Source organism: Pezoporus wallicus, unplaced genomic scaffold, assembly GCF_028554395.1.
Source record: "Pezoporus wallicus isolate ANWC-B61680 ecotype Strahan unplaced genomic scaffold, APGP_CSIRO_Pwel_v1 contig_6484, whole genome shotgun sequence".
Classification (NCBI taxonomy): Eukaryota; Metazoa; Chordata; class Aves; order Psittaciformes; family Psittacidae; genus Pezoporus; species Pezoporus wallicus.
Genome location: NW_026638903.1, coordinates 1,936,771 through 1,959,164, shown reverse-complemented (window position 1 = coordinate 1,959,164; position 22,394 = coordinate 1,936,771). Strand labels below are relative to the sequence as shown.

At 41.1% G+C, this 22,394-nt stretch overlaps 3 protein-coding genes across 5 annotated transcripts in view; 1 reads left to right on the top strand and 2 right to left on the bottom strand.

The window, feature by feature from the left end:
• The window catches only part of BOC (BOC cell adhesion associated, oncogene regulated), a 54,676-nt gene extending 53,960 nt beyond the window's left edge, over positions 1 to 716 (top strand). For all 3 annotated transcript variants that reach the window (XM_057413084.1, XM_057413082.1, XM_057413083.1), the window contains exon 19: positions 8 to 716. In XM_057413084.1, the coding sequence (XP_057269067.1) occupies positions 8 to 192 (185 nt within the window). In that variant the 3' untranslated portion in view covers positions 193 to 716. The remainder of the gene's footprint in view (positions 1 to 7) is intronic.
• The window catches only part of LOC130601185 (protein NYNRIN-like), a 216,194-nt gene that overhangs the window by 44,885 nt on the left and 148,915 nt on the right, over positions 1 to 22,394 (bottom strand). The gene's annotated exons all lie outside the window — the stretch shown is intronic.
• The window catches only part of CFAP44 (cilia and flagella associated protein 44), a 48,985-nt gene continuing 28,553 nt past the window's right edge, over positions 1,963 to 22,394 (bottom strand). Inside the window, exons 19-34 of the mRNA XM_057413078.1 lie at positions 20,808 to 20,863; positions 20,252 to 20,414; positions 19,219 to 19,349; positions 17,672 to 17,865; positions 17,101 to 17,266; positions 15,984 to 16,161; positions 11,860 to 12,363; positions 10,274 to 10,477; positions 9,663 to 9,852; positions 8,554 to 8,688; positions 6,997 to 7,127; positions 5,778 to 5,894; positions 4,677 to 4,878; positions 3,835 to 3,995; positions 2,948 to 3,082; positions 1,963 to 2,407 (exon numbers count right to left, since the gene is read on the bottom strand). Coding sequence (XP_057269061.1) covers positions 2,270 to 2,407; positions 2,948 to 3,082; positions 3,835 to 3,995; positions 4,677 to 4,878; positions 5,778 to 5,894; positions 6,997 to 7,127; positions 8,554 to 8,688; positions 9,663 to 9,852; positions 10,274 to 10,477; positions 11,860 to 12,363; positions 15,984 to 16,161; positions 17,101 to 17,266; positions 17,672 to 17,865; positions 19,219 to 19,349; positions 20,252 to 20,414; positions 20,808 to 20,863 — 2,805 coding nt within the window. The 3' untranslated portion in view covers positions 1,963 to 2,269. The remainder of the gene's footprint in view (positions 2,408 to 2,947; positions 3,083 to 3,834; positions 3,996 to 4,676; positions 4,879 to 5,777; positions 5,895 to 6,996; positions 7,128 to 8,553; positions 8,689 to 9,662; positions 9,853 to 10,273; positions 10,478 to 11,859; positions 12,364 to 15,983; positions 16,162 to 17,100; positions 17,267 to 17,671; positions 17,866 to 19,218; positions 19,350 to 20,251; positions 20,415 to 20,807; positions 20,864 to 22,394) is intronic.

Here is a 22,394-nt window from a genome sequence, read left to right as displayed (position 1 = left end):
CTTTCAGGAAGCCCTTGCTGCCTCGGCCTAGTGCCAGTTGAAGAGGTAGAAAGACTGGATTGCTGCCAGCCCAGAGGAGATCTCCATCCCCAGAATCCAGTGATCTCATCTTTGGGTCAGGACCTACCAAGACACCTGAACAGCAGCCCACCACCACTGAGGCCTTTAGAGACTCATTCTGCTGCCAGCTAGGGACCAAGCTGCCTTTTGCAAAAGATTTATTATAAAGAGAAAAAGAGAATGGGTATTTATTTTTGTATAACGCCCCTATTTATATATTTATGCACTTGTATATAGATGTATATGTGCCTTTTTATAATGCTATGGAGACAGAAGGCATCCTCAGCAAGGTCACAGGAAGGCCCAAAAAATACAGCAATAGCTCTCCTTGGCACTGGGCTGTTCATCAGAGCTCAGGATGGAAACCGCAGCACAAGAAACGTCGCGGGACATAGGTGCAAACAGAGCTGCCACCACCAAGATCTAGCACCCTCTTGGAATGAGGGCTTCACGAAAGATAATCCTGTCAAAGAGGTCTTTCCTCTCCCCCACAGGAAGGTTTGTCCCAGTAACCCACTCCTGTGAATGGACTGGAGTTATGCTCTCTGCCTGCTCATCTTAGACAGCCCTTCACATACACTCCATCTGCAGACGCGTATCTGTAAAGACAAACCCACGCTTTAACATCTAAAATAAAGGCTTTAGTCTTTCCTGTGGCTGGCTGTGCTAAATCCTGCCACAGAATGAACCTGCTCTTTTTCACTTGCAGACATAGAGCAAACAGGACATCTGGGGAGAGGGCACATTTCCTGCTGCTACAGTTTTCCAAATAGCCACAGATATGAATGTTCTTAATGCTGAGCTCAGGATGGCTGCTGCCTGCACCAGTTAAGTGACATGGAGCTTCCAGCGAGGAGCACAGCTAGAGGAAATTTTCATTTATCTCCAAGGACAGCTGCATGAGTTTGGTGATGGGGCAGATAGACAGAGGCAGATAGACAAGTAAATCTCTGCAAATGTTGTTTCCTTACCCCCCATCCTGTGGTTTTCGAGCTTAAAAAGCTTTCAGCATCCCAGCCCTGTGGACAAGGGTGGATTTTCCCCTGAAGGAAACAGGGGATGCTGAGCACCTTCAGAGGGACCCACTGGAAAGGCAGGCTGCACAGGTGCCATTCATGTGGTTGTGCTGGGGCCAGCAGGGGCAGTTCTTGTGCCTGGCTGGGATATGGTTGGATCCTGGATGAGTGTACACCAGAGAGAGGAGCAGAAACAGGGGAAGGGGGGAGGAAGAGCAAGAGCAGCTGTGGGTTGTTCACTCTGTTTACTTTAAAATTAGCAACAACCCCCAAGTCTGCTTGTGTGCCTTGAAAAACTTTGCACTGGACTGAGTGCAACACAACCCCTCTGCTTTGGGGTGAAGGAAGTTTCCACAGTTAAGACAGGGTAAGTGCTGTAACTGATCACACACTGCTGCCATACCGGATGCCAGAGGTAAAAAAGAATATACCTGAAACTATACACTCTGATCAGGCTCAAGCCAGTGGAATTACAGGCTGACTTTGCATTTGTTGTACACTCTTTCTGCCAGGCAAATTCCCCATCCTGCACTACAGTGCAGTTTTCCACTGCTACAGAAGCAAGTGGGAAGGTATTCAATAGGCTGCATTCCCATCTGAGCACTATAGGCCCTGAGGATAAAGGTCCCTTTGCTTTCCCCCAAACAAAGGGCCCTTCCGTTGACCCTAACTAGCTCAGTCAACAGAGAAGTACCATTGCTAGCAATAAGAAAGGCATCCTTAAGGCAGATCCCTTTTACCATTTTTGAGGACAAAAGTCCCAAAGCTCTATATGCCCAAGCAAAACTCATATCCAGCCTTCAACAGCTACTCATGTGAAGAACAGACATATATACAGACAGGGCATCAGCCCTGGGCAAATTTCTGCAATAAACCAATAACAGCCTTTAGTAATTGTATTTCCACTTCTTTATTCCATATCTGTCACTAAAGTCATATTTTGATAGGAGAAACAAACATAGCCCATTAAAACTAAACCCCTGCACAGCCAAAAGAATTAATTTCACACTTCCAGGTGTGACTACTGCCATAGTTAACTACATCCATTTTTAAGGGAAAATAACAAACTTAGAAAAACTAAAAGTTTCTGGTGTAAGAACAGGGAATGATGCAGTTGGTGTCTCAGGAGCCTGTGGTTAAGAAGGTTGTAGAAAGAAGCACCCATCCTTTCTGCTAAGGACAGTGAGTTCTTTTCAGTACCCACCTTTTCTGTTTAGAAGACTGATTTCTTGTCTTAGGAGGGCTGTGTCACCAGCGATGCGCTTGAGCCGTGACTCCAGCCTGGCCTTCTCTTTGATGTCAGTAGTTCGGGTGTGCTGAAATTCTACTCCCTGTAAGGAAAGAAAACAGCTCCTATAAAACATAATAATAAATAAATGGTGGAATTTATTTCAAGTGGGAAAGAGAAGCTTCCCAAGAGGCAGCACAGCTCCATGACTTCTCCACTCTTCAGTCAGAACTACTTTTAAGTCGGAGTGAGGGAACACTGAATTAGACTGTCACAGGTGCCCTATTCCCTAATAGAGACCAAAGAAAATATTTCATTTGGCCATTTCTGTGTAACAAAGGGATAATTTTGACTTGCCATGAGATATTTTTTAATTAATTTTAATTAGAAGTAAGATGAATTTGTGTCAATATTAGAAAGCAGCTAAGTAGGAAATGACAGAGAAGCTAAGGTAAGGCCTTATTAATTAATTTCCCTTCCTACAAGACCTGGGGCAGCCATTCAGCCTGTGCCAGTAGGCAACATTAGCCCAAATTGCTGACAGCAGAGCAGGATGTGAGACTAGAGAGCTGGTGAAGGCCAGATGACCGACCCCTTTACCCATGTCTGAACAGCCCCAAACCTGCAGTGGTTAAAGGCTTACCATATCATTCTTCAGTGCAGCCAGCTTAGTTTCAAGTTGATGCTTTTCAAAACAAAACTGGTTCAGCTGTTGCAGCTTGCTGCTGTTTTCCTTTGTCAGCTTCATTAACTGCTGCTGCAGGTCTGAGATTCTTTTCTAGAAACATATAAAAGGTTGAGGTGAGATGAAAGAGGACAAAAAGCATGAGGTGAGGAAGAAATGCTAGGCACAACCGAAGTGTCACAGAAACAAGGCAAACGAGACTGATCCTGCATACACCACCTGATCCCACATTACCTTTAGTGCAGTCTGTCACCTTTTTTTTTTTAACATTGCAGATGCCTAAGTAGGTAAAGTAGTTGGGCAAATGTGTGGGAAAGAGAAAGCCATTAGGTACATTGTACTTCTGTATGTGCCCTTCTGTAAAGGCACCATAAGAGTGTTGCCAGCTTGCATCACAGTAGCTGAGCCTTAGGCCCCCCCTAGGTGGTGAGTTTTGCAGACTGCACAGACTAGTGTCCCAGGCACAAACTGGGGCTGCCCTGGTCTCAGTTTGTTGATGAAGGTGGCAAAAGGAGGCAGTAGGTGGTGAATGGCAGGTGAAACCCAAAGGAAAGCACTCTGGAATAACTCCCATGTAGGGACTGAAGCAGAAAGATGCATTTGAGGAAAGTCACATAAAAAGATCATCAACTACCTCCATGAAAAATAGAATGTGAGTGCATCAGCAACTGGAGCAGAGGTAGGAATGATGATAGGAAATGAGAGTTGGACATTATTGTCAGTTAATGACAACTGAAAAACACCTCAAACATGAATATGTTCCCAAAAGATTTTAGTGTAACTATTCAGTCCCAGAGAAATTACACCTTGACAGATCATCATAACACTCTTTTCCTGCTCCTTACCTCCCACTCTTTGAGCTCCTGGGAGTGCTCATATTCTTTTTCCATTATTTGCACTTCCAACTCTTCCACGTGTATGTTAACAGAGTATGATTGAACTGCTTCAAAATCAACCAGTCGTCCAAACTTCTTCATCATCAGGTAATTGCACTTCTCTTCCAGTTCTAACAGAAGGGGTAGAGCACAAATGGCAGCACTGTCTTTCATTGATTAGTAAGAACTTCCACCTTATCCCCAGCTCTTCGTCTGAGCTCTTTGGTATTTGCTCTGTAATAATTAATTCACACAAGCCCACAAACAGCTGACAACTGAATGTTGCTGCCTGTCCTTGCCCATGATCGTGACTGTGTGGTCACTAAGTCACACTTTAAGCCAGTTCTAGTAACCTGCTCCCACACCTCTGGAGGCCTGGTGGTGCTAGACACATCTTTGGGTTTGGCCCTTTGGAAAGTGTTTTGATTAGAGCTTGTTTCATTCTTCCTGTGTTAGACAGAGGAGGAAACTGCCAAAAAAGCTTTGCGGAAAGTACATTTTTCCTAGCAGTTTCGGTTTACAGCCAGAAATAGCAATCATGTGTCCTGACTTCCAGTGTCTCATCTCAGTCAACTCGCCTTATACTAGGTTCCCAAATGATTTCAGAAGCCTAATGACTGCAGTGCTGGAGAACTACCAATACTTCATCAAAACATTCCACTTCATCTGCTCTTTCTGTTTGATTTTCTGCAGTAACCAGCTGTGACATCTATGTGAGTGTAAAGACAGACATCTGGTGAGTTACCCACACCAATTGAGGGGGACAGAATGAGCATTAATATGCTGTGCTGTTCAGAGTCTCTGTTACTCACGTTGAATTGTTATCTCCATCTCCTTTTTGTCCTGGATAAGCTGCTCATGTTGCTCCTGAGCCGCCTTATAGATCTCTCTTTGCACTATCTTTTCTTTATGTAGGTCCACAATTCTCCTCTGCAAATACTCTAAGGACTGGTTGGTAAATACCAAAGCCTGGGAGAAGTCATTCGGCATCTCCCCCTTAATCAAGTACTCCACCTGGAAGAAACAGCCATAAGCAAGGCTGACTTTATTTATGAAGGGTGTTGGTGATCTCTCTGGATAACAAAGGTGTGAGTGTTAGAGAACTAATGAGTGAGGTAATAATAAGCTTGGGCACAGCTCACATTTTGGGTCAGGGAATCACTACGACTCAGGAAAGCTCAAAGACTACTGAGAGCTGTGATGACTGCATACATATAAAGATTCTATGACACCTGGAAGAAGAGGGGAATAAGGGACTCCCTGTCAGCTGTACTTTTGAATGATCCAGGAGCTGCAGGATTGCATAGTCAGGCCTTAGACTTGTATGTCTTAATTACCAACCTTTTAATGAAGGGAGATAGAACACACAGAGAACTTAGCTTGCCTGAGAGGTATATAAGCCAGAACAGGTTTGTTCTGTCTCTGAGGACAAGATTCAGCCTAGAGGAAATCAGAGTTTTCTCATCATCCCTGTGTTCACAGGGATGTGTAGATGAATGCATTGCATCCAATACAGCATTACCAATTTGGCAATACTCACAATAGTTTCAATAGTTTGGGGACTTCTTTGTTTTTTTGGGGGGGGAGGTGGGTTGTTTTTTTTTCCAAGAGAGCATCATTGGGTATGGTCCTGAAAGAAAATCCCATGACTAACCTATAAAACACTTAAATACTATGCACATTTCAGCAATGGGCTGACCTGTCTGTCCTTGCCTCTTTTCTATCAGTATAGGAAAAGGGGAAGGAGGAAGAAAGAATCTAGAGGAAATAGCAGCATGAGGTTCAATTAATGGCACTTCACTCCCAGGAGACTATGGTCATTCAGGAACTAAGGGCCCCAAAGAATAGTAACACCATTGTTCAGATGTACATTGGCCATTCTGCAGCTGCAGATAAACAACATCTTGAATTACCTGATGGAGTTTCAAAGGCACAGCTACATATAGATCATTCATTCTCTGCTGCTTTTCCCACTGGAAGGTATCCAGTTCCCTGTCTGCTGTGTCCAGACTGGTTTCCAGTTCTTTTGCCTGCAGAAAGACAAATTGTGGACAAACAAAAATCTTGTGGTGCTCAAATACAGCAAGATTCTGTGTTAGAGCTCCTGACCCAAAGGAAAAGAAGCATAGGAAAAAAATGCTTTCTTTTTTTCCTATATACTCTGATAGATGAGTTTCACAGGCAGACCCAAGGCTTATAAACATACTCAAGCAAAATTCTACCCTGAGTACCTCTGCACACATGCACACTTACAATGTCTCCTTAGTAGAGAAGCCATGTATGTATCAAGAGACAGCTGCTTTGTTTAGCGTCTAAAACACTTCTAGATCTACAGAGTCTAAAAGATATTTTTTTATTAGGTTATGCCTGAAAATGCTTATTGATTCTGCATGAGAAAAGAACAATTCAGACTCAAATGTCAGACCTCAGGGTGAGTATGTGGCAGCTGGCACTTAGAATAGCTTTTAAAAACTAAACAAAAAACATTGTAAGTTAAGCATATTTGATGGAACATTTTTGAGACACAATAAAAGCAAGACTTGCATAATGCTATTTTGGCAGAACTCTCTCTCTCTATCCCGGATAACCCTTCAAATTAAGATATTTTTGAATTAATATAAATCAAATGTCTTGATGAATGCAGGAGCTCAAAAAAAGCTGAAAGGAAAACTTGCACAAAGAGAGTTTATTAGAGTCATTACTATGACAAAGAGCAGAAGAAACTAAAAGCAAAAGAAATAAATGGAAGAATAGTATTTTTATGCATTTATTTTAACCTGCATTTGTGTTAGGACAAGTATTCTTTAATCTCTCTGTCCCCATACACATACATAGAGGGTAGGCCAAGCTACACCAGGGGTTTCCTCTGAATCTGCTGCTGCATGATGGACCCAAAACCTGATTCCAGCCTCATAGTGGCTAAGGCCAGACCATCTTGATTTACCCTTTTCAGGAGGAAAGGTGACCCATGCTGAGCTGCCTCCTGCCTCTGTGCTACCACAGACATCTCTACCTAAACTGAGGCCTCTCAAAGGGTTAAGATTTTGTTTTAAAATCTTAGCCAAAATGGCTAGCACATTTTTACTGTAATGGAGCCAGATGATGCTTGCTGAGAAGAAAACACTACAATACCTTTTTGGCCAAGGCATTATATTTCTTTCTGAGGTTAGCAGCAACTTTCTTCTCCTTTGCTAAAGCTTTCTCAATTTCTAACCACTTCTGCCGGAGCTGGATGGTGTTTTGGAAGAGTGCCTCATTGCAGTCTGAGAAAGAAAGAGTCAAAGAATAGCTTAGTTTCATTAAGCCTGGACTATAGTTGCAGGCTTGAGCTACTGGCTTCTCCTCCTTTGCACAGTGCCCAATGTTTCCCATAATAAGACCATGCTCTTGGGTCCCTAGAGCTTTCTCAAACATACACCATGAGAGCCACGTTACTCTGTGAGGGGGGAATGTCTTGGATGGATCTTTTTTTCTTTACAGTCAAGACAGCATGTTTCCAGAAGAAAGACTAAATGCATCAAAGCCAATATTAAAGAGGAGTGTTCAAAGGTTAGCTTTTCTAAGTAACGCAGTCCCAGTAATTAATACAATATAATCTTCAATTATGTGAAGAGGTAGTTGTTTGTTATAGCGCCCTCCACCATAAATGATGAACTGCCTGTAGGCATCATTTATAGCTCTATTTGTAAACCAAGTTGAGGGTTCATAGGACCTCTTTCATTTGTTTCACAGAAAGGAAGATCTGTGAACTTCTAATTGCAGTGATTCCAGTCTCACTAATAAAGTGGAATATCATGCCCAAATAAGCAGGCATAATAAAAAGAAGAAAAAATAGTCCAATAAAGACAAAGCAAATGACACATAAACAAATAAAGAGGCTAGTGCAATACGTAATTTCCCTATTAAATTAGTAATATGGACTTTTTTTAATAAAAAGTAAAAATCTCAATCTCTTTGCAAGATTTCATTGAAAAGGAGTGAATCAATAATTCAATTTGTCAAATGATGCTAAAATCCAATTGAGAAAAATATGATAAGGTAATTTCTTTCTAAGTTCTAGATGAAAACAAAGCCGTGTTGTTACATGGTCGTATCGCACAAAGATTTTTTAAAACGCCGCCAACACCCTAAAATAGTTAAACCAGTTAAAGTTAAACTGCCTTTGTTGAATGAGTGAATAAAGAGGATTTTATAGAGTAAAGCTCCTAACTGTTCAGGTACTCATAAGAAAGCAGCCTAGCAACAGGCTGCATAAATCCATGAGGTGGTAACAAAGAGCTTAAGTTAACAGCACTGTAGGGTCCCGCAGAGTTTCCCTAAACAGGGATGCAGCTAGGCCAGGAGGCAGGTTCCCAGAGAACAGCTACAGCTCCACTCCCGAGAGGAGCCTTTCCCCTCTAGAAAACAGCTATGAAACGGTGAATGGTTCTTACGCAAAATAATTAATTTTTAGTGCTTAGTCAAGTTTTATTTTCCCGAACTCTTTAATAAGGGTACCCTATACTACCAGTGGTTTCACTATCATCTTCACTGAGATTTCCTGGGAAGAACTGCTGTACTTAGGAGAAGTACACACATTCTGGCCCTTAATGGCATTAATATGCAGTGAATTATGAAAAATACACAAAATTCAAGATTGCCCCTAAAGCTAAACAAGTGGTCAACCCAAGGAAATGATGGCTTAGGTACTCTCTGGGCAAAGAGATTCATCAAAGGCTTCATCTTCAGATACGGAATTTTCTTCATCAATCCCCAAGCTTGACTCTCCATCATTCTCTTCATTCTCATCTTCTTCATCTTTCTCTTCATTCATGTCTTGTCCACCTGGAAGAAGAGGACAGTACTTGCAGAACACCCCCAAACCCACTAGCTGTGCATTATGCCAATGTGCTGGTGAATACAATCCCAATTATCCATGAAAGATCATCCTGGTAATACGTGAATCCAGGAACTTTGTGCCTATTGCATCTATGTGATAATTTCACAGAAAGAAAATAAAAGAAGAAGAAAAAAATGAGGGAGAGAGATCACCTGCTACTGCCAAAGGCACAGACACGGGCACATTTTTGAGACTTCCTTCAATAGTGTTTCCTCTCTTTAGATGTGCTAGGAATTTAAACCTTATGGGTTTACCATTCTACTACAGAGATTAATCAACCAAGCAAAATACAAGGGCACAAAACTGTCACAAAAGCATTACAGTTGTCTGCACTTTTTGCTAACTGTGTCCCACATGAAATCAAAAGCCAAATCAGAGCAAAAGCACAAGTATTTTAGCTCAGTAAGGCTGCCTAGCCTTACCAGTTTTAAACAGTCACTAGGATGAAAAAATCCTTTCATAATACTTTTAGTCCTGTGAATAATAGATGACTGCAGATTAGGTCTCTGATCTCTCATTAGACAATGGACAGATTAAAGGAGAATGTCATGAATGTGGCAGACTCATCACTTATCCATAGTTATCATTGGTAAAGCATAGGAAGTACCTATTTAAAGCTTTGCCTCTTCTTCATACCCATTATCATCAGTCCCCAAAGTCCTGGGTTACAGGAAGTAAATTGCAGGAGCTGCCATCAGACCAAATGTAGTCATGTTAGAGACTGAATTACATCATTGTTACCAGTCAAGATGGCTGCTACAGCACATGGGTCTGTACAGAAACAAATCTGGGTGGGTCTGATCTATGGCTCTGCGAACTGAGTTCTGTGTTGCATGTACTCTGGGCACCAGCTAGATTGACCCAACTACATGGAACTAAGTGTAACAAATCCATAAAGCGAAAAGAACAGTATTCCAACCTGCTTCTCTTTCTCTTTTTTCCATGCACTTGACTTTCTTCATCAGAACCTCGGTCAGAAAATTGGCAAACTCATTGTTCTCTCCAAGGGATGCTTGGAAGTTGGCATAAAGAGCTTTCTCACATTCCTGAAGCCTTATAATCTCACACTTTCTATCCTCAATCTGTGCAATGCAGCCATTCAATTTTGGCTAAACAAACAAAAAAAACCCTACTTCAGTTAAAAAGTATAACCCGTGCGTGTGTATATATAGAATGTATTTGTGAAGATGTGGAAACGCAAAACTTGCCTTTCTCTCTTTAAACCTATTCTTCAATCAAGCAAAACCTAGAAGTATGTTCTTAAATTTAGGCATAAAATTTGTCACTTATTCTACATCACAAAGTACCTATTAAAATACAGCTGTTAAGATTATGAAAAGATTAACGATTGGAAGGTAAAAGTGACCATCCTAGGCTGATCATCAAAAGTTTCTCCTCTTTCAAAATTTAACACTGGACACTGAATCAGGGCTAAAATAAAGAGATGCCACCATTTACTTGTTGACTTGCTTTTGTTTTGAGCTGTGCATTAGTGGTACTGGTAAATCCAGAGGCACACAGCCTACTTACTTGCAATGCCTCCTGCTCACCGATGAGGGTAGTAATACGCTCCCGGAGAAGGTTCTCATGTTTCTCAAAGTTCTTCAAGATAAGCAGCTCTTCATACCATGTGATGTAGCGCAGTTCAGCGTTTTTCATCTGCACGTCCAGCTTCAGTTTCTTGTGACGCAGGAAGCGAAGCTCAGCATCAAAGTTGATCACCAGTGTGTTGATCTGGAGCATATGAGAGTCAAATGAGGAACAGGGAAATTATTAGGAGCTGAGCTAAACATGTAAGGCTAGAGAAAGGAGCACAAGAGATCCTCTCTGCCAAATCAATAGTTCACCCATGCTATTTACTGATTACTGAAGCACTTAGAAAGATAGTTAACCCCAAATACGTCTTCATTCTCAGCACAATAGTAAAAGAATCACCAGTACTTCACAGGAATGTTTCACTGCATCCCACAGAAGCCTGGAAGTATTTTACTCTTCAGAGAATATTTTACAGTAGCCTAAGAATTTCATGTAACAATCCCAGATGTAGCAATAAATATGGCTTCTGCCTTGGCTGACTTCTTTCAGAACATCTCCCAGTTCTTCCCTTAGACATTTGCAGTTAAATCGGTACTAGCAGTTGCCAGCAGCATCATATATATGTGATAGCTGCAGCAGCATTTGGCTATTCTCTCAAAACCTTCACACACATGAACACAAGGGTGTCTGTACTGGGGTAGACCAAAGAGTCATGGCCAACAGAGAAGTTAGAGAAGACAGTAAGAAACAGAGCAAACAAGTGAACAGTCATACACATCTAGCACATTCTTCTCTGTATCCTCTCAAACTCTGACTTAGGGACACCCTGAGCTGGAAGCAGTATGTTTGTGTTCAACAGCTTTGACTGGATTTTTCTTCCAGACTTTACCAAATTGTAGCTTCCCCCACATCCTAATGCTGAGTTCCAAAGCTTAGTTATTGTTGGATAGGAAAAACTATTTCCATTTGAATGTTTCAAGCTTTCTACGTGACTATTTGATAACTCTTCTCCTTTTAAGAGATGATTCCCACTCTTCTATGCTACTCATAATTTTATCACCTCTGCTACAACACTTTCAGTCGCCCCTTTTCCAGGCCAAAGGTGCTTTACCAATTTATCTTTTAAAGAAGTTTTTCCATGACTAAGGATTTTGGTTACTCTCTTTTATACCTTTTCTAATTAAAGTAAATAAATATATAAATTTTTGAGACTAAAGGATCGGGACTACAGTTAAGACCTGAGAACATCATGAATCTACACAGTTATAGTGATGCTCCTTTTTTAACTCTTCATCCCTTTTCAAGTAATTTCTAATATTTTACTTTTTTGGGGGGCCACTGAGCTCATAGATTTATAGAGCAATCAATAAGGAATCTAAGGTCTATTTTGCAAGTGATAATAGTCAGCACACAGGTCACAGCAAGACAAACTGATTTACATCATAAATTTGCACCAGCTAGCATTTTCCTAAAGTACAGAAGACAAAAGTAGCTGTAATCCTGAGATGGAAGACTTTTTGGGTTTATTTCTAATGCAGTGGGATCGTTCAATCTGAAAAAAATGACTTTTGATTTCCTACCTTTTTAATCAAGGTCTCCTGCAAGTACAAATTTTTTATCTTCTCTCTCTTCAGAATTTCCAGTTCTATTTCTGTTGGCTCTGCCTTCTCTGTGTCAGAAACCCTTTGCTGCTCTGTGACTACAGATGATGCTGTTTTCATCTGGTGTGTACCTGCAGCCTGTGTCATGGAGTCAGCCTCTTTAATGGACGGAGCTTGAAGAAACCCTTGCCTAAATGAATGAGATGAAGGAGACCCTTCCAATTGTCCCTGGGGCTTTGGCTTGGCCTCCTGATCCTCTTTGAACTTCAGGAGGATGTCAGTGTTGTACTCAAACTTTTTTTCAGGAACCTCATCTGGGTGTAACTGAGGGATCAGGGGAAGAGGGAGGCGTTCTGGTAAATCCAAGGCTGCCTGTATGCATTTCAATTCTTTCACTAAACACTTGATTTCTTCAGTGACAGAAACCTTGAGATCCCGCAGAGACATAATCTCATTGTTCATATTGACTTTCCTCTTATGGATCTGCAAAGGAAAAACAATTTTAGTAGGATTCTTCAGGAACATAGTATGTAGTTTTCCTGACACAAGTAATGGTTAAGAGGCTTGTCATACTGACTGACTTTCCTTATTTCCATACTAGCTTTCTTTTCTGTACCATCTCCACACATTAGCATTTTTAAACAGCTGTCTTTCAGTCTGTGATTTTAAAATCTTTGGAACCACCTCTCTTCCTCTTGTTCACAAAAAATAACAAAGGTGTAAGAAGGGAAATGAGGCGTCCCCATTCTTTCAGTTCTTGGCTTGATTGTGAGTTTCTTGACAAGAGATATTGAAGCAGTGCAGAAAGCAACCAGAAGCTGTGAAAATAAGCTGTGGGTGTTAGAGGATTAATCATTTGTGCTGTCTCATTAAATACAGAGAGTATCTCAGCTTTGATATATGGCTCTTTTTTTCAGGCATATAGTATAAATAATACTCTAACAAAAATAAATTTAGATTTTTTTTTTTTAGTATTTTGTAAAGCAAGCTTCCATGCCCAAAACGAAAGAGGTCCTGAGAGGGTCTTTACTGTACACACTACCAAATGTGCATCTATACAGAAATCTAGACTTCTTGGACAGAGACATTGAAACAAAGCTGTTATCTCACATAACCTCAAAGATACTGAAAAGCAGTCATCCACAAATGTAGGTTCTGAAAAGCAGATGAGATTCTTGTCTTTTATATGTGATGTTGAATCTGAGACCACAGCTACTGCAGGTCATTACAATTGGAACAAAGTTCTGAATTTTCAAAGTATAGGAGATAGCAATATCAAAAGTAGGAAAGAGACATTTGTCAAATGCTTTTGGATTTCATGCAAGCTCACTGCCCTGGACTTCAAGAGAGCGGACTTTGGCTTCCTCAGGAGCCTGCTTAGTAGGGTTTCCTGGGACAAAGCCCTAGAGGGCAGTGGTGCCCAAGACTGCTGGTTGATATTCAAGGATGACTTGCTCCAAGCTTAGGAGTGTTGCGTCCCAATAGGAAGGAAATGGGGCAAGAAGGCCAGGAGGCCTCTATGTATAGCTAAGGAGCTGCTGAGAAAACTCAGAAGGAAAGCAGAAGCTTATACAAGGTGGAAGCGAGGACACATGGCCTGGGAAGAATTCAGGGTGTTGTCCAAGAAGCTAGGGATCAGGTCAGGAAAGCTAAGGCCCAGTTAGAATTGAGTCTGGCAAGGGATGTGAAAGATAACAGAAAGGGCTTCTACAGGTATATAGCAAACAAAAGACAGACTAGGGATAATGTGGGCCCTCTCTGGAAACAAGCAGGAGAACTGGCTATCCTGGATTTGGAGAGGGCTGAAGTTCTCAATGACTTCTTTGCCTCAGTCTTCACCAGCAAGTGCTCTAGCCACACTGCTCAAGTCTTGGATGACAAATGCAGGGACTGTGAGAATGAAGACCTTGGGCCCACTGTAGGAGAGGATCAGGTTCGAGATCATCTTAAGAACCCAAATGTGCACAAGTCCATGGGACCTGATGAAATCCATCCATGGGTCCTGAAGGAGCTGGCAAATGAAGTTGCTAAGCCGCTGGCCATCATATTTGAGAAATCATGGCAGTCAGGTGAAGTTCCCAATGACTGGAAAAAGGGAAATATAACCCCTATTTTCAAGAAGGGGAAAATGGAAGACCAAGGGAACTACAGACCAGTCAGTCTCACCTCTGTGTGTCACAGGATCATATTCTCCTGCAAACAATGCTAGGGCACATGAAAAACAACAAGGCGGTTGGTGACAGCCAACATGGAAGGTGTTGCATGGAAGGGCAAATCATGACTGAACAATGCAGTGGCCTTCTATGATGGGGCTACAGAACTGATGGATAGCGGCAGAGGAGTCAACACCATCTATCTGGACCTGTGCAAAGCATTCGACTGGGTATCTGTTAACATAAGCACTATAGTGAAGTACTGGAGCCCAAGCATGAGATTAAAATGATCCAACAAATCCCCAAGACTATAGCATTGTTTCTGTAACACTTAGACTTTGCTACCAAAGTGACCCAGCCTAGACGGTGCCCGAGATTAGGCAATAGTTCATGAGGTTAAGACTGGAAAAGATTTAGGGCTATTGAGAGTATAACTTACACTTCTCTAAAAAACAGAGAAACCATGCAATGAAGGTGCTCCTCAGTAAGCATGTCAGTAAGCAGGGCAGAAAATAGGTCTTCCTACCAAAAAGCAATTAGATAGTTCAGGCACAGGTACAGGTTGGGCAGAGAAGAGATTCAGAGCAGCCCTGGGGAGAAGGACTTGGGGTGCTGGTTGATGAGAAAATGAACATGAGGGGGCAGGGTGTGCTTGCAGCCCAGAAAGCCAACCGTATCCTGGGCTGCATCAAAAGGAGCATGACCAGCAGGTCGAAGGAGGTGATCCTGCCCCTCTACTCTGCTCTTCTGAGACCTCACCTGGAGTATTGTGTGCAGTTCTGGTGTCCTCAACATAAAAAGGACATGGAACTGTTGGAACAAGTCCAGAGGAGGGCCACGAGGATGATCAGGGGACTGGAGCACCTCCCGTATGAAGACAGGCTGAGAAAGTTGGAGCTGTTCAGCCTGGAGAAGAGAAGGCTGCGTGGAGACCTCATAGCAGCCTTCCAGTATCTGAAGGGGGCCTATAGGGATGCTGGAGAGGGACTCTTCATTAAAGACTGTAGTAACAGGACAAGGGGTAACGGGTTAAAACTTAAACAGGGGAAGTTTAGGTTGGATATAAGGAGGAAATTCTTTCCTGTTAGGGTGGTGAGGCACTGGAATGGGTTGCCCAGGGAGGTTGTGAATGCTCCATCCCTGGCGGTGTTCAAGGCCAGGTTGGACGAGGCCTTGGGTGATATGATTTAGCGCGGGGTGTCCCTGCCCACGGCAGGGGGTTGGAACTAGATGATCTTAAGGTCCTTTCCAACCCTAACGATTCTATGATTCTGTGATTCCAAGTTCAATAGATATATTTCTTCATTGTTCTTTCAGCTAAAGAAATTTGTCACTATTTTTGACTCCAGTCAAATAAAATGAAAAACAGTTCCTATGAGAAGAAAGATGAGGGAAAAAATTTATGAAGAAAGAAACAAAGATATTGCACATTTGAGCCTCTTGTGTCTTTGTGGCTAAAAGACATGTAGTAGCTGTAGGAGTCCTGGTGCAGAAAGGTGGTTCCAAAAGACCTGCTTTCTCAGGAAGATTCCAATGCTCAGTACCCAGAAAGAGTAATTTCCAAAGTGCAAATATGGAGAAGCCACACTAGAAACACCTGTCCTTGCTCACATCCTTGTAGAAGTATTTCATGGCAAGGGTTAAGTCAGAGTTTTAGGGAAAGCATATCGGTTACTAGATTATAAGACTTTTTGAAGAATTCAAAAAGACGGATGCTCCTGCTGAAGTAAAGAGCTAGCTGAGAGTTATCCTGGGTCAATGCAGGTTTGAGTTTGGTGAAGTTCCAGCAGTTCACAAGAGAAAGGCCAATTTGTAACTAAAGCTGGCTTCAAGGACTTTTCTCATATCCACTTTGATTTCCTTTCAAAAAAAATTCTTCAGTGACTAATACACTACCCTCCCTCCCCACAGAAGGGGGAAACATACATACCACTGCATCAGTCTACATACCAACACTTCCAGGGATGTAAGCTGTGTCACTTTCTTCTCAATGTTCATAATCTCTTGTTCAGTGACTCTGTAGTTAGGGGCAGACTTCAGCTTATAATAGCCTATATTTTCCTGTGCTGCTTTGATCTCCTCAACATCTTTGGGATTCTCATAGTTATCACTAGGTTTGCTCTTGTATCTGGTAGGTACAAACCAAAGCTTTACTTTCAGACGGAAAGCATACAGGTAAACAAACCGGGTCTTTTCATACTTTCTGATTTATGCAACAACGCTATGGAGGCAAGCTAGGGATCAGGAATCACACAGCCTCTTTCAGAAGAAAACAGCTACTTTGGGAAGAATATCCTTGCACATTTGAATGAAAACCTCAGATTATTTTTTTTCCACCCAAGAACTCTTACAACAAAATGCTGCCATGGGACAGGTTAAATCTTTACACTGAGTTCTGGGGTTGGTGAGTACATGCTGCTCTTAATCTCAGGGAGCTGTGTGTTAACACTCCACCAGCCTGTAGCACAGAATACCTGATCCTACTCTATATTGTTAAAGAATAACCTTAAAAGTCTTGTATTCTGACTCTACATTAGTCCCATTCCCTGTTCCTAATGAAAAACTTCTGTATTTCTATGAGCATTCAAAGATGCATTGTCCACCTTTCTCGCCTCTCAAGATAAAGACCAGCATGGAGCATCACAGACACATAATGGCTGTGATGTTAGTACAACTGATCTAACACAGCTCTTACAGCATCTGCTCTATGTGGTGCTAGCAGGGTTAACCAAGAGTTGACTGTAATGGCCTAAGTGTACCTCGGTCATGATCGATTTAGACATCTTTTCACACCCTATTTGAAGATGCAGGTACCTAGCTGAATCCAAGATACTAAATATTTCAGAATAACCAGGGAAACTAACTAGAAGTCTCTTGAGACTTTTAGTCTTGAGTCTGAGTCTCTTAAGACTCAGGGATATATGAAAACTCATCTATTTTAATTACAATCATTAGGAAGACAAAAAACTAGGGAGAGAGATTACAGTGCCATGTGACAGTTAAATAGCATTACTTGACCTCAGACAAGAAGCAGAACTAAAAGGGCAGAGTCTAGTTCAAGACTCACAATTCCTCCCATTCTGCTTTCCTCTTCATGATCTTAGCCTTCACCTTGTCAGATTTCTCAACAGATCTTCTGACTTTCTCACGTCTGCTTTCTATATAATGGGTTGTTGGCTTTTGGACCTCTGTGATCTCCACAATTTCTTCCTCACCCTCAGCAATTGTAGTACCTGGACCAAAAAATAACCAAGTGGAGATATAAATACCATGCAGCACAGTGCAGTCCCAATTAGTTAGACCCACCCTGGGACAGCTCCTGTAGAGCTGGTGTCAATTAGAATAGTTCCAGTGTGGTGGATGCTCTGAAAATATCTGGGTTCTTTTACTTGACTTGGTCACATTCTACCCATGGCATTGACAAACAATCGCTGACATTGTCCTAAACATTGAAAACTATGTATGTGTGTTACTAAGTATGTGGGTACTGAAAAAAGATGCCACAGTTATAATTTCTTTACTTATACCTAAAGAAATTAAAATATCTTTAGCTTGGACTCAGGAAAACAAATTTAGATGAGAGACAGAAACCATATTGCTGATAAGATTTAAATGGTCATTATTAGCTCTATACATACGCCTTGACCCTATGTTGATCTGCTTCTTTTCTGGTTGTTTCCATGCCTGTTTGAGTACTGTCCTCTTCCAAGATGGACGTTCTTTACCTTGGTAGTACTTATGAGACATTACTAGAAGTCTGTAGGTGGAAATTTGGTGATTGCTTTGAATAGCATGAACAACAACAGTGTCAAATTCAAGTGAGTCCCGAAACCTGAAAAGACAAAGCCATCTGATGTCAGTAGGCACAACCTACCATTTTGCCTTGACCAAAAGGAGGTGAATAACGTAGCTTACTTCCTGTGCGTACAATCATTACATGTAAATTCACAAGTCAGTAAGTAATAGCATGACAAGGATTATCAGGGAGCTGGAGCACCTCCCGTATGAAGACAGGCTGAGGAAGCTGGGGCTGTTCAGCCTGGAGAAGAGAAGCTGTGTGGAGACCTCATAGCAGCCTTCCAGTATCTGAAGGGGGCCTATAGGGATGCTGGGGAGGGACTCTTCATTAGGGACTGTAGTAGCAGGACAAGGGGTAATGGGTTAAAACTTAAACAGGGGACGTTCAGATTAGATATAAGGAAGAAGTTCTCTACTGTGAGGGTAGTGAGGCACTGGAACAGGTTGCCCAGAGAGTGTTAAGTGCTCCGTCCCTGGCAGCGTTCAAGGCCAGGTTGGACAGAGCTTTGGATGACATGGTTTAGAGTGAAGTGTTCCTGCCCATGGCAGGGGGGTTGGAACTGGATGACCTTAAGGTCCTTTCCAACCCTAACCTATGATTCTATGATTCTATGACATCTGACACTATCTATTTACTTTTATCCAGTCTAGGAATGGAGATGCTCAAGAATTAACACCTCTTCTAATATATAAACTTACACCTGATTCTTCATGAGAATGTCTTTTATGTTCCATTAAGGACCGATTAAAAACATGGCTTTAATGAAGTCTCTTTCCCAGTCATACAATCTGTGTGCGTAAGGTGGGGGTTTGTATTGTGTATTGTGTATATATTTTTACACATTCATCTTTTGCTATATACTTAGATTTAAGAAGATCAACCCAAAATGTATTCCAAACTTAAACTTGTGTTTTTGAAGAATTTCATTTTAGAACTCTAAATTGTATAGGGAGCACTGTGTTAGCAATAACACTAAAATATCTGACAGACATGCAACGTGCCTGAAAAACAGGTTCACATGTTGTTCTTCAAAGTTTCAGTAAGAGTTCTTGGTTCTTGGTGAAATTACTGCCAAACCCCAGGCACACTTAGTCTTAAAACCCCAACCCCAGCTTCCTTAACGTAGAAGTAAATCAGAATGAAGCTACTTTCTTGATCTGAATATTTGAAATTTTACCAAAGATTCAAAAGTAGTAAGTAAACCCAAATATCAATATATAGTCTTGAGTATGTTCCAAGTAAAAAGAGAACAGGATCAAAACAGAAGAAATATTAACTATATGAGGAAAATACATCACATTCTTTTTCCTTGTGGCAGGTACAACTTTGTAAATGATAAGCCCTGTGAAAAGTCAGAAGGAGAATTAGAAGAAAAGTGGTACTCACTGATTTTGTAGTTTCTGCAGTCCAATTGAGTGTTTCTCATGTTCCCAAGCTAGCTCATTTTGCACTAACTGGATTCTCTGTGCTGTCTGCCTATCCAGCTCCTCAAAGATCTTACGGTCCATCTCAAACTGCTGCAGAAAGGCAAAAAACCCAGTATCACGTTACCCTGGCTACTGGGTTTTGGTAATAAATATTTTTGTCCAGGTGCCAGAGTTCCACACCCATCAACACAATCCTTTGTTTCAGGAGCTATTAGGATCTTCAGAGAGAACCACATTTTTCCCACATGCTTAAATGGCACAAATCCTCAGCTGTGATTCAGAAGTCCCAGCAAATGATACTGTCCTGGGTTCAGCAGTAGCAGTCATTTTTCTCCTTCTTAGTAGCTGGTGCAGTGCTGTGTTTTTGACTTTCAACATGGGAACAGTGCTGATAACACTGATGTTTTTAGTTGTTGCTCAGTAATGTTTATTCTGACCAAGGACTTTCTGAGTCTCATGCTCTGCCAGGGAGGAGGGGAAGCCAGGAGGAACCAGAGACAGGACACCTGTCCCAAACTAGCCAAAGGGGTATTCCATACCACAGCACATCATGCCCACTATATAAACTAGGGGCAGTTATCCAAAAGGGTTAGATCACTGCTTGGTCGGGCTGGGTGTCGGTCAGTGGGTGGTGAGGTGTTGTATTCTCTTCCCTTGTTATTTCCCTTATCATTATTATTATTGGTGGTAGCAGTAGTGGTTTGTGTTATACCTTAGTTACTGGACTGCTCTTATCTCAACCCGTGGGAGTTACATTCTTTTGATTCTCCTCCCCGTCCCTGCAGGAGCAGGGGGAGGAAGGGGGGGGGCGGTGTGGAGCTGACAGCTGCATGGTTTCTGAGTGACAGGCTGGGCTTAAATCATGACATATATATTCACAGAACTACCATAATCCAAAGGGTTGGACACCTTTCGCTCCAACACATCGGGTAGCAACATTTTAGAAGAAGGTACCTGTAAAGGTAAATGAACTTTGTATAAACCAGATGTACCTCTCTGTGCAGTTGCATGTGCTTGGGCAACTTCTGATTCTTTTGAAGAAGAAGAAGAAACTCGTGCCTCAGTGCAATTAACTTCTCTCTTTTCTTTTGCTTTTTCTCTTCAACTTCCTTCATTTTCCGGTCATACTCCTTTCTCTGTTTGACTTCCTCAATGCTGAAAATGCATGATAAAGCACATGGTGTTATTGCAGTAGAAGAGAAGAAAGATACAGCCTTAAACTCCCAATGAACTCAATGGTTCTTAAGGTAACTTAGAAAAGAATCTTTTTCCTGTGTATTTGCACACTCCTGACATCCAGGGGCTTTGACCTTGACCTTTTCTTTGTCTCTGAAGTTAAGAAATTCTCAGAGTACTGTATTTGTATTACTACCACAGAAAAGTAAATTAAATTAATGGAAAGGCTGAAAAAACTTTGTGCGTTAACAAGGAAATGACCCAAATTCAGCGTGATCAACTTCTGTTGGGAGGCAAAAAGAAGTATGTGGTCTGAAGAAAGAGCTACCAACACTTGAAAATCTTTTTTATCATTATCAAAGAATCTCTTACTTGTAGGTATTAGGATCTTCAATGTCTTCAGCAGCCTTCTCCTTCTCAAGACCACTCTGAAATAAAAGCGTTGGTTTGCCTTTAAACAAGCAGTAATAGTTTCAACAGACAATAAAGCTTTTACAAACATTAAGACAGAACTCCCATTGCTTCTCAAAAAAAACAAAATAAACCCTTATGAACAATATTTTTATATAAGCCTTAAATATCAGATTTTAATGTTTCAAGAAGAAAAAGCAATCCAGTTGGTTTATATGTAAAGGAACTAATGCAGCATAATTCTTAGAGACAAAGAACACAAATCCTACTTCCTTACTATCAACATTAACCATTACATTTCTTGTCCTAACTTCACTAACGTCTTTAGTTCTTTATCCTCCAAACTCAATTCTCTTGTCTCCCCTCACTGCCACGTTGACAAGAGACAACATATCCTGGGCTAATTCCAAGTTATATGTGTAATTATTCTGTTTTGCTTCTGCTGACTGCATAATGGGTTCACAATTATTAGCTGTGAAGAATGACAGATGGTTGGATGCTGCAGTCACACAAACCTTGTTTCCCTAGGCAGTCATGCTCTAGAAAAGGAGGGGGGCCTATCACCCTACAGTGAATACAGTCATCTTAAACTGATCTGTAATTTAACTCTATCAGTTTCAGAGGATTTGTATTTGATTCTTTAAGAATCTCATTAAGCTTAATGAAGATGGAATTTTTAAAATCTTCCACGACTGAAAACTAGAATAGATATTTAAGATACTTTGATAATAGAAAAACTATTAGGATGGTCTTTAAGCAATGTTGCTAGCCTGAACAATAGAAATTGTCCATTAAGATCTTTATATAAAGCTACTGACATACTCAAAATGATAAAACTATATATAGGCTTTATAATTGTCTATTAATCACTATTTGTAATACTAGAGCTAGAGGGTCTGATATCATAGGTTCCAATCATTCACTTAGTTTAAGAAAACAATTTTGAGTCTCTTCTTAGCACTAAAAGTTCTTGTGATACTGGTAAAGAATTCCAACCAGTCACGAACAATTTAACTAAATGACCAAAATTACAATTTCCCCAGCCTCCCTCAACAAGCAACTTTGAAAATGTAGTTACTAACTAATATTAAAAATATTCAGAGTTGAATTTGTTTTATGTTGACACTTTCAGGATTTTTAAACTGTAGTGAATTTCTATTTCTATTTGAAAATTCGTTGTGCATGATAGCACTTCCTTACTCAAGAGGCCTCACTGCTTCTTTCAAGTTATATTTGCTTAATTCAGGCACTGAAGAGATTTTTTAAAAATTCAATAACATCTGAACATTTTCAGTGATGGAGTTGGCAGCACTCTCTTCTTGTGTAATATCAGTAGGACTGTTACTGAGTTCCAGTGTCATCTGTTCAAACATGCTAAAGGTGATGAGCTCTACATTAAATACAGAACACCTGTAGAATGATTACTACTAATGCTGTCCAAGAGTGGTAGAGCAACAGGATTGGCATCATGCTGTGCTATTTTGCAGATTTTAAAAATCCAGCTTGCAGATCCAACTAGATGCTCTGAGAAACTACACATTTGGTATT